The 12,146-nt window shown below is 39.3% G+C and overlaps 1 protein-coding gene across 1 annotated transcript; it reads left to right on the top strand.

Moving 5' to 3' along the window:
- Positions 1-1,604: 1,604 nt before the first annotated feature.
- LOC104077132 (zonadhesin-like) lies at positions 1,605-11,799 on the top strand (the record flags this gene model as incomplete). The annotated part of the gene is made up of 9 exons (XM_009578255.1): positions 1,605-1,703; positions 3,072-3,121; positions 3,210-3,359; positions 4,933-5,195; positions 5,812-5,893; positions 8,660-8,725; positions 8,998-9,242; positions 10,591-10,874; positions 11,522-11,799. Coding segments are annotated over exons 1-9 (1,486 nt in total), but the record flags the coding sequence as incomplete, so codon positions are not given.
- Between the last annotated feature and the right edge of the window lie 347 nt (positions 11,800-12,146).

Genomic DNA, 12,146 nt, shown 5'->3' with positions numbered 1-12,146 from the left:
ATGGATGGATTTACCAGAGGGTTGCTTTCTTTCCAAGATGGACTCATGTCTTCTTGTCAGAATCATAAGAGCAGCATCAGATTCGTGAGGAATCCCTAAATTGTCTGCAGAAGGAAAGCATGTGCATACATGCAGGGCTCTTTGCTACCCATTACAGTGCTAAGGACAGCTATTGCCCAGATTGCTGGACCAGCGTTTCAGCAGCCCCGCTGAAAATGCTGTGTGCTCAATGCCACTTTTATCTGAAGACCACTTGTATTCTCCCCCTCACACTGAGCTCGCCTTAACTGAACTGGAAATGTGTGGTCAGTGGTTTTGTACAGGGAATGAGTCTTTTTTGTCTCTAAATCACAGAAATCCTCTTCCCTGTTTACTGATTGGCAAAAATACACACATTTTCCTAGGAAAGGATTTTCATTGGAGAGGGATGATTAGCAGTCAAATGAACATCCACCCTCTGGCTTTGGAAGGGCTTGTGGGGCATGAGCTTGTGGCAGAATGCAGCCCCAGGCCCGTTGTCAACACATCAGTTAACATCTAACTTGAAATATGTTTGTTTCTGCCTAGCCTCCCTTGATCCTTCCTTATTTCTCTTGTTTCTGTAAGCAGTCTCCTCAGTTACTTGTTAATGACAAATGAAAATATTCTGTGCTGAGCAGGGGGAAAGGGAGTTAAAGAAATTCCAGACTTAAATTATGAAGCCTTAATGACCTTACTCATTGGAATATAATCACAAAGGGAAAGTGGATGTAACTAAGAGTTTTTTGAAAGCCCCACGCCCAGAGACATCCCCCTTTTAGACAAAAAAAGAGCCATGGTCTGGGGTTTCCAGGCAATGCAGGGAAACACTGTACACTTTCTGATACCCCTTTGATTCCCATCACTCATGAAATTCAGGTGAAGTAGGGAATTTGGCTGCCTTTGAGCCATTTCTTTGCAGACCCCAATGCAAGGAATGCTGCAAAAGAATAGAACAGCAAAGGCCCAAGTGGCAGTGGGAATGATCCGCCTGCTTTTTCTGTGCCAGCAACCAACACAGAGTTCATTGCAGCCCAGAAAACGATCCTTTTATTTTTAAGCAGGGTCAATAGGGTAGCAATAATATTTCAGCAAGTTCCTGAATTGTGCCTGCAACAAAATGACTGTTGTGAGTAAATTGAAAGCTTGTTATCTGCTCTGCTGAATGCTAGTTTCAGAAAGGGAGAAAATTCAGTCAATATGAGAAATCTCACTTATACTAGCAGTGAAAGCTGGGCAGGAGTTTTAAAATGAAGAAAGTTGTCTTGCTATCAATGTGAGAAAAAATCCCTTTAAAATTTAAAAATCCCTTAATATACAACAGCAGCAATAGAAGTTTCTAAAATCAAATCAATTTCTCCAGCAAACAACAAGCAACTTGTCAAAGCAAGTGACACAGAATATGAGCTTTCAGTTCATATGTGCTTTTCTCAAGGTAGATAACCCAGGGAACATAACTGATACATGATGGGACAGATTTTTATAATCGCCTCCACCCTCTGGGCAATATATTCTTCTGTTTCACTGTAGCTCATCCTCATTTTCTCCTTGCTGAGTACAGCTGGTGGATTACTATGCAAACTGTACCACACGGAAGACTTAACCCTGTCTTCTAGCATGGGGACCCTCTGGCATTTACAATACACTTTAATTTTATTCTGTATTTCAGTGCTGAATACTACAGGGTAAGTAGCACAGTACTGAATGTAGCTTAATTCAGGAAGGTTAACTGTTAATAATAGATATCTTTTCTTCACTTTTTAAATGTGGAATGTTTCTTCACTTTTTAAATGTGGAATGTTGTACGATTAAACCATGCCATTTTTTAAGAGAAGAAATAATTGAATTTTGTTGTTGCCTAATTCTGCACTGGCTCCTGTCTATGAGAGAAACCTGTAACACGTGGATTTCTAATGCACATCTGAAAAGGAGAGATCTTGACAAAATAACCGCAGTAGTTATAAAACACTTTTGACTCTGAATATGTCTACAGTAAACTTTGCCTTAGGACTTGCCTGATGTGTAACGATTTAGAGGTAGCACTGAATAGAGACCAAGTGGCAACTTGTCACAGTTTTCCCTTTCTCATGGAAGAAGAAATCCAGGAAGGAAGAGCAAAGAATATTTTCTTACTTTATCTGTCTTCACATGTTCTCTTTCCTCCTTAGCCTTAGTTCAGTCTGTTTTCCAGTTGCTTGCTGTATTTCATTGATGAATTGATTGTGTGATATTTGCTCCTAATCTCCCCAGTTTCTCTGAATGTCATTGCTTAGATTTTTGGGGGGCAGTGGGGACATTCACTGCAATGCATTCACTTAAGGACAGATTATGTGTACTGTATCAAGTACAATAAGGATAATTAAGAAGGGGGCACCACAGAGGTTGGAAGTGAACCCTGCCTCCTGAAACTGTGGACCACCATCAAAGTATGTCAAGAACTACTGTTGTAGCCTTGCAGTCCTGGAAATCCCTTGCCTAGGCAAAACACCCAAAAAGCAGAGCCATTTATGCTGTGAACTGTGGTGGGATTTTGGTCTTGTGTCAACTCATCTCTGCAGGACTTTGTAGCACCACAAGGACTATGCATTTGTAACTGCTTTTGTTCTGTAGCATTTTCAGGGTAAATTAGAAGAGCTGAATGAGATGACAAATAACAGAGTTACATGGTACACTAATTTACTGGCATTTACACACTTTGCTTTGCAACAGTGGGGATGACAATGCCATGAGCAAGTTAATAGCTATTATCCTGGTATTGTCTGAGCTGAGCTGCATCCATCCATCCCTTCTGTAGCTCCCTGTACCTTGGAGTACCGTTCAATAGGACACACTAGATGAAGCGAACATATCCCACCCTTGACTCACTCTCAGAGCTTTATCATGAAAGAGTAAGTACATATGGGAAGAGAGAGAGTCAGACATGGATGAAACCCTAGGTCTGTTCAGTTATTCAGTGAAACACCCAACATATGTTGAGATCCCAACATGGTTTCTTAAACGGTTTTTGAGTCAGTAATTCCACAAGGGCTTCACTGTGGGTTTTTTTTTGGCAGGATCAAGCAAAGACCAACTGGTGGCTTGAGAACACGGGATCCTGAAACAGGTAACTGCATGTCACTAGTGCTGTTAATATCCAAGGCAGATTTTGAACATACTAGCACCTCTTCTTACTTTAATGTGTTGTATTTCAGCTTACCTCACCAGATGTGATTTCAACAACAACTCAAGACCATTTTGTGACTGGACCCAACCTTTCAATGCCAACCAGGGAACGTGGATACGAACCAAGCATGACACTCCGACTGATGGAACGGGTCCTAATGGAGACTATCCTGATGGAAGTAAGTGCTTGGTTGTGGCATTGTTCATTTCCTTTTGAAGACAGCTTGACCACCTTTATTCTTCTTTCTTTGAAAGAGAAAAGACATTTACAAAGCCCTTTGAAATGTGTCAGTTTCGTTTCATGCTGACACCTGTCTTTGACTTTTCACCGTGTCAGTTAGGAGTAAATTAAACTGGGTTGCACCATCATGGGATGGAAATCTTTATCAGTGCATGGAATTAGAAGAAAGCTAATTATGTCATGCCTAAGACTTCATAGAGAATGCAGTCATGTGCGACAGATCATTATTCAAGAGAGGTCTTGTACTGGCACTAGATAATGTTCACGCTAGCAAAGTGTTAGAAGATCAAGTCTGAAATTAAAGAATATCTTTAAAAAGCTTGTTCTCAGCTACATATGATTGAAAAACTGGGGTCTAACATGGTCATATCATCAAACGAGTGCTTAGTATGGCTCCATCTCTATCTGTTTGTACCACTATCCTTGCACTAGCAGATCCATTTATGGGGGATCAGTCTGCAGTCATACTGCTTTCTGTAATTACCTCGAGACTGAAAGGTCAGCTACTGTCAGACTCAGTAAGTGGATTAGAACAGTATTAGTTGGGGTTTTTGCTAAATAATTTTCTGCATTTTTAGTATTTTGATAATAACAAAATTGCCTGTTGAAAGAAGAAATTAAATATTTTTAATTTGGGTTCACACAAATAATAATGTTTTGCTTTTTGAATTGACACAGACCATATAAGTTTAAACATGACTTATATTTTCTTGCCAATTAAAACATATGACTGAATGTTAGACGCTATGTGTGGAGCCATACTTTACCATATAGAAATGGTTATTCATTTCTTTTTGATTCTTTTCCATAGTCAGATGGGGGAGACTTGACTTTAACTGCAATGGGGAAATGTAGCTTTGATCTTAGCCCATGGAAAGCAAAAGATTTCAGCCCTAGTAAAGCAAAATGTGATCTCATTGAACCAACTCAGACTAAACCATTTCAAATCCTAAAAGAAATACTGTGTGGTTTTGAATTTTGAAAGTTTCCTTCCTTTTCATAATGTCAAACCTAAATATTTTGATGGAAATATCTGCATTGCTTTCTATCCCTTCCATTTTGAGACAAAACCAAATGCTGACGGATTGGAATTTTCTTTGTGCTAGGGATTTGCTCATCTTGAGACCAAAATCTTTAGAAAAAAATATATCCCGCAAGAGAAGGTGTATAGCAGATTGCATTATTTCCCTTTGAGAAAAGAGGAAACTGAACATGGATCAGTGTCTGGAGGTGCTGTCTCTTGAAAGAGGCCTACGTCTTTATTTGTGATCCCAACATAACTGTTCATGTGAGTTAGGATGTATTTGCTTTGCTCTCCAGCTCACATTCTAGTTTGGATAACTACATGGTGCTAACCATTGCAATGTAAATTCCAAACACCCTCTACTTTTCTTCTTTGCATTGCTAATGATGCCCTTGATTACTTCCAGAGTTGGGTTGTACTTTGGTTTTAAATGACACCTAAGAAGTTACAAAGATTCAACCATATTTTAATTTTTTTCACTCTGCAGAAGGCTATTTCATCTACCAAGAAGCAAGTAATCTGATCCCATTCGACACTAACAGGCTTGAGAGCCCAGATACTGTAGTTTCTGAAAAAATATGCATAGATTTCTGGTACCATATGTTTGGGTCAGAAGACATGAATGAACTGAGAGTGATTATCCAAGACAACACAGGGGAGTCTGTGGTGTGGAGTCGGAAGGGAAACCAGAGTTCCTCGTGGAACTATGGTGCCATCACTCATACTTTTCCAGCACAGAGAAAGATAAAGGTAATACATTTTCAGAATAAATTTCTTTGTAAGGTATCAGCATTTGTTCTCCCCTTGCAGGCTGCAAAAGTTTGTGCATGTAAACTAGAAAATACAACCAAGATTTGCTTGGTTTATATTTTGTAAATAAAATGGCCTCATTCTCTGTGCCGATGAGCTTACAGAAGAAACAAACAACCCCCTGAGTTTTATTGGTGCTGTTAGGGGATAAAATATATTTAGTTTTCTCTATTTTTCCTTCCTTCCCTCCTTCATTTTATCACGAAGTCAAGGACTTTAGGTGCCTTAATTAAATGCAGGTTTGTCTGCTGTGAGTTAAGATTTGAACTTTGGGATGCTGCCTACATTGGACTCCTCTGTAGAATCCAGACAACTAATCCTCATAAATCATTTATCAGTCAGCAAAATAGAGGACAATGTTTCTTGAGGTTCTTACCTTATTACAGAATATATATGCTAGGCTTCTGAGGGAAGCTAAGAAAACTGTTACAGCCTCAGCTTAGTTGGTGCCTTTAGAGATAGACCAGAAAGAATATTTTGAAAACATGCTAAGGGAAATGGTCTCATATTTGCCTAAACAACTCTGATGTGGTGATTCACTCTGCATCCTGCCTAGGTAATTTTTGAGGCTGTCCGCGGACTGACAGAGTATGGGGATACAGCACTGGACAATGTGAGAGTAAGGGACGGATCCTGTGGTAAGTCTGTGTTTGCACCCTAGTGTATACTCCTTCCTCATCTCTGTTTAAGCTGTCAATGGAATTGACCATTACTAAATTCCATATATGATATAGCAACTCCTTATAACTTTGAACCACAAAAGAGAAATGGCAAAAACTTTACAGCTCGCTTCATTTGAATGTTATCTGTTTTGTTGTAGCTTCTTCCTAAATCTTTCCTCACCACCTCAAACATTCAGAATAAGCCACCCCCTTCTCTGCAAATGTGACCATTTTCATAAGGTCCAGCAAAATTTACCTTCACTTTAAGTCTGGAGTGCATCTCTAAACCCAGCCAAGGCTATGCATATTGGTCTTGGATTCCAGATTAAATGCTCTAATCAGCATTTTACAGCCTATGAGCTCAGCAAATACAGAGCACTGCCATATGTCACAAAAAGAAATAACAGTGAGTCAATAAAGCCGAGTCACGCTACCACTCCCTGACCCTGTAACAAATCAGCCCAGACTGGCACAAGCTGTGGATGACTAGGATCTGGAAGTGAATTACAGTTTCATCCCATCTTTACTGACAAGCATGCAATACTTAGAAAATGTGAATTGCACAAGAAACTTGCTGAAAACCATATAGAAGGCGTTATTATGTCTTAATAGGCCTCGCTCTCTGTGAAATACTACTCATATAATGAAAATAAAATGTTTCAAATTTACAGTAGCCAGAACAAAGATTTCCATTCAGGTCCACACCCTCAGAACATATAATTTTCTTTAAACTTCTGTGAAAAATACTTGGGGCCTTTTTTTTTTTGAGGGCTAGGGAGAGCCAGGTCTTAATTTTCCCAGGCATATTAGCACATGATTCAGCCACTGGATGGTGCACTAACGTAACTCCAAGAGACAAGAGAAAAGTGCTCCTCTCTCTGTTCAACTGTATGGCTACTAATATATAATGAAAGTTAAGTCAATTATTAGGTCTGGTAAAAGTCAAAGTCCTCCCAACCTTTTTGTTTCTACAAGAATGTTTGATTGAGTAGACGTTTTCATGAAACTAATGAAAAGCTAAATATATGTCCATTTGTCACATGAAAAATTAGCTTCCAAGGCAACTTTAGCAAGCAGTCTTTAGGTTATGATGTTTGATATTCATAAGGTCATTCGCAGAACTTCTTCACCTTAGATCTCAAAGGATGATAACCTTAGGAAGAAGTTTTCTTCTGTTTTTTTTCTCAGCTCTACAACAAAGTTAACTTAAAGCTTGTTGGGAAGTATCCACTGTGAGAATACAGCCATTATCAGGATGCCTGTAATTTTTCACCAATGCTGAAAGAGGAGAAAGAGCAATTCTGGGCTAGATATGCAAAAACTGCATTTACACTGGAGTAGGGAGCTGGATGTGAAGAAATGGGCATATAACAGACAAGTGTACAAGAAACCAATGCATACAAAGGAGCTGATCCCATTTTGCAGGCAGGTTATTACAAAATATCTTCAGCTTTGAAGTTAGAGCTCATTAAGTGAATGGGATCATTTTGTGCAGAGATTTGTCAGTATACACTAGACTTCAAGTTATGTGAAGTCTGTTGGCTTCTTCTAAAGTATAATCATAAGTATCTTGCAAAACCCCGACATCCAGCTGAGTTTGAATCCCATAGCTAGCACAAAAGCAGTACCATCATAGTATGTAGTTAACTGCATCATTATTTAAAAATCTTTAACTTGTTCTCCTATGACTTGTTTTCTGTATTACAACTTAATCCCTATAAATAATGTCGTTAGCAGTTACAGTAATACAGAAGACCAACTGCCTTACCTGTGGATTCATTTGGATGACTATATACCTATAGTGCATCTATAAGTAGGTTGGAAAGCATTGTTCTCCATGAATCAATTCATCACTTGGTTATTTCCTTTGTACACTGACTGTTATCACACACTCCAAGCACAGTGGAGGGCTCACAAGGGTGCAACAGGAGAGTACCTGAATGAGGAGAGTTGTTCTTTGTTCTGCAAAGGGGCAGGAGTGAATGCATGTGTGCTCTGAAGGTTTTAGTCAGTCTGTTATACTTCCAGAGATTCAGATCCATCACTCATTTGCACGTCACTGGGTGAATGAACATGAATTAAAAGAATACTCACCCTGGTGTTGCTAGCTCACACATACAAGTACACCAAGAGGACCAATTCTTTTAAAAGGTGTCTTTGTGGTGGTTAAAGAATAGATGGAGAAGATGCTAATATTTGTTAGCAAGCAGAAGCAGGCAGGAGGGAAGACTCCACAACACGACTGTTGTGTCTGTCAGTGAAAGCTCTTACAGCTGTCACATTCCTAAGAAATAAATATCATTTTGAAGAAACAACAAAACTCTCTCTGATTAGAAACCACCAGTGCCCTGAGAGTTATTTGTTTCTTCTATATGGCATCTGCTGGCAGGTTACTCACTCCCAGACCGGCCAACACTTGCAGACAGTATGACCTTCATGTCTTAACATACACACCAGAGGGAGTCACATAGACAATTGTAAATACACTTCCAGCTCCAGAGAAACATGCCGGCACAAGCTCAGTCACTGTCAACAAGCTAACAATCAGACAAGCTTTCCTAAGTGCTCAAAAGACCCACACATCCTCGTTTTTAAATACAGGCAGTTCCACTTGCTTCAATCAAAAACTTCTAACTTTATGCTGGTGAAGAATAAGTGGAAATTCATGTATGTTGGTGTGTAAGTAGTGTTCATCCTGTAATGTTATAAGTCATTATATTGCCTTGTCTTTTCTACTTACAGAAGCTGTCCCTACCCCTGTTCCACCAACACCTACACCAACAGAACCTACACCACCTCCAGTGACAGGTAATTTTAGCCAATCACATATGCTAGTCAATGGGTTGTAGAAGGGCACCTAAATTTTTTACTACCAGTGCTACTTATTTGCTTCAGTTGATGTCTTTGGGTATCTCTCTATGGCATTGCCTTATGCCATATAAATCTGCCTTTTCAGTTTCTGTTCTTCCATATGTAATCTATAAAATGGGGATGATTGTGTTTTCCCGCTGCACAATGAGGTGGCTTTTCTGGATGTATCCATATGTTAATGAGAACATATTCCTTTTTCTTGTGTCCAGAAGCAATTTGCAGTATACATGGGGATCCTCACTATTACACATTTGACAAGCAACGTCATGACTTCATGGGCACCTGCACCTACACCCTCTCCAAGCTGTGCGAGAGAAACAGCTCGCTGCCCTATTTCAATGTGGAAGCAGCCAATGAGCACAGGGGAAGCAACACTCGCGTGTCCTATGTCCAATATGTGGACATCAATGTATATGGCTACAGGATCAATCTGGGTAAAAACAAAGTTGTTAAGGTAAGGTTGGAGCCCACTATCTGTCATCAGTAACTCATAGTGTGAATGAAGAAATTGTTGCACAATGACTACAAATTTCCAGCATGCATATATATTTAAAGGGCAGTCAGATATTTAGGAATAGGAGTAGTGTGGAGTTCTTAAACATTGGAATTTCAGGACTGAAAACATAGGCTAAAATTTTGTGCTGTGTTGCTGAAAGGTGGGATTAGAGCTGACACTTCAGATGGGGTTGGTGGGCTAGCCTACCTTTCTAGCTTGCCCCCCATGCTCAAGCTTGGTCTGCATCAGGGAATAAAAAGGCCCTGCATTAACCAAGTCCATGCTGGTGGTTATTTCCCGATCCTGTGTGGTAGCCTGTAAAGGTGCATGCTCATCCCTGATTTCTAGTTATTCCACATCACTGCTAACTTCACTTAACACCTGGCATTTGCCATAAAGCAGGGCCAGATGAGAGAATCCTAGAGTGACAATCTGGTGACTCTCCTCACACTGATTGTGTCACTTGGCCAGCTATTGTGTTTCAAGGCTTCTTTATGGCTCCTTTCCATAAAGGGCCAAGTCAGCAGATACATTTGATTCAAACCCCCAATAAATGAATAGGTCACCTTACTTCGTTACCACCCTTCTTATAAGAAAATAGTACAGTGATTTATGTGACAGGAGATAAAGGTTTAAATGTACACCGAGACCTTTCCCCTCTAATCTTAGAAACATAGTGAACTCATATATCCACATTTGTGCAACAGCTTCTCTTTCATACCTTTCCCCTGTATTTACTGTTTTTATTACATAGGTGTTTCTAAGTAAACCAAACTTTCTTACATATGTAATAAGAACAAATGTTCAAAGTAGATACTAGTTTTAGTAAATTTTAAATAAATTGAAAATTTTACTTGGATACTTACTTTCTATGTTCTGGCATTTCAAATGTGAAAAGAGAAAGAAACAAAAAGAAGCTTTTTCAAGATTTGTCCAATCCTGAAAATTTTCTGAGAATGCATTCTAACTACATTTTTTTAATCTTATTTGATCCAAAATAAAAGAGGTCTGTAAGCAATTACTGCTGATAGACCATGCTAAGTCTTGGACTTCTGTCAGCTGGGTCTGGTTCACCAAGCTCATTTTGGCCACACTTGGAAGCTACGAAGCTATGTATTATGGCCTCAAGGCCCTAGATTATGTGCCCATATACACATTCATGCTAAATAATACTTAACACAATGTGAGTTCTTACTGCTCACTGTGCAAGTCCTATGCTCAGTCTAGGGATGTGATCTAAGAGGGTCACCATTAAAAATATTTATTTTGAAGTGATTATAGCGATTGTCCTTCTCTGTGCCTGCAGGTTGATGGAGTCAGCCAGGTGCTCCCTCTGACCTTGGTGCAGGGTGTCAGTATTTCCTTCAGTGGGCAGTATGTTGTGGTTACTACTGACTTTGGGCTGAATGTCAAGTTTGATGGAAATCACAGAACAGAAATCACTCTTCCCAGTACCTATATGTCTAAAGTCTGTGGAATATGTGGAAATTATAATGGGCACAAAGCAGATGACTTTCTAAACCCAGATGGAGAGATGGAAACAAACTCGGCCAGCCTTGGCAACAGTTGGCAGGTTTACAATGACTCCAGGTAGGACTCCAACCGGGATGTTAGGCCTTAGCTGTTGGTTATGCAATGACCAGTGTTTTAAGCAACTGTTTTATGTGGGCCAAAAATGTCAGGCACATAGGATAAAATATATTCTTGTCAGTGTACTTACTTTATCTGGGTAAAGTTTCACAGCAAATTTAACTGTGATTAAAAAGAGAAAATTTGAATAAAACACTGCAGATGCCCACTAAGATTTCAGTTATTGTTATAGTATATTAATGCTAATACTTGAAGATCTTGTTTGAACTCTTCTGAGATACTTTACCTTGCTATTTATTTTATAATTTCACAAAATATTATTTAATTATAGTAGAGGCTTAACTTCAAATGCTTTTACTTTTTGTTTGCCCTTCCTAGATATCTTCCATGTAGAAAGCTTGACTTAAAAGAAAGCCAAAATAAATATTTGGGTTTCTTCCAGGCCTCTTAAAGGTTATGAGGTTGAGATCATATTAAAATCTGAATTTCTATCCTAAGTGTTTGAAATGTAGAGCTTTAAAATATGTCATGCTTAGCCTGGGGACAGCCCTGTAGTTTTGTTAGATGTGATTTGAAAAGCATCTTACGTGCTAGTGCATCCAAAGTTCATCGGTGAATTTTTCCACGTCTTTTTTTTTCCACACTAGGTGCTTGCCAGATGATGGCCATACTCCAGATTGCACTGCTGATGAAAAACATATGATCCAAAGCTATAAATACTGTGGTCTGATCACAGATCCCAATGGTCCATTCCAGAATTGCCACTCAGTAGTTGATCCACAAAGTTATTCTGAAGCCTGCCAGTATGATCTCTGTGAACTTCATTTGAACAACACAGCCCTCTGTCAAAACCTGCAGGCTTATGCAGATGTGTGCCAAGCTGCGGGAGTCCAGCTGACACCATGGAGAAATGCAACCTTCTGCCGTATGTATCAAAGATAACTGGAAATTACTACTTGTCAGGAGGATATAATTAGGACTTCCTGAAGACAGAGCATTACAAGACACTGTTTTGAATTCATATAACATTGTGAATGTTGAGTGATCAGGCTAAGAATTTCAGGGTTACATATAGTCCTCAGTTTGATTCCTTTGGGAAGATTCTAGTGAAAATAGTTAAGCTGCTTCGGATGAAAGGAGAAAATACTGTCTAGTCCATCTTAAAATAGAATTGGAGGCTTTTCCTTTGAATTCCTCTAGTGTCCCTATATTTTTGTTCAGGTGTATTAAGTGTATCAGGGACGTTTGACTTAGACCGTTTTTTACCTTCTG

Source organism: Fulmarus glacialis, unplaced genomic scaffold (genome assembly GCF_000690835.1).
Source record: "Fulmarus glacialis isolate BGI_N327 unplaced genomic scaffold, ASM69083v1 scaffold8095, whole genome shotgun sequence".
Classification (NCBI taxonomy): domain Eukaryota; kingdom Metazoa; phylum Chordata; class Aves; order Procellariiformes; family Procellariidae; genus Fulmarus; species Fulmarus glacialis.
This window is presented reverse-complemented; position numbering and strand designations above follow the sequence as displayed.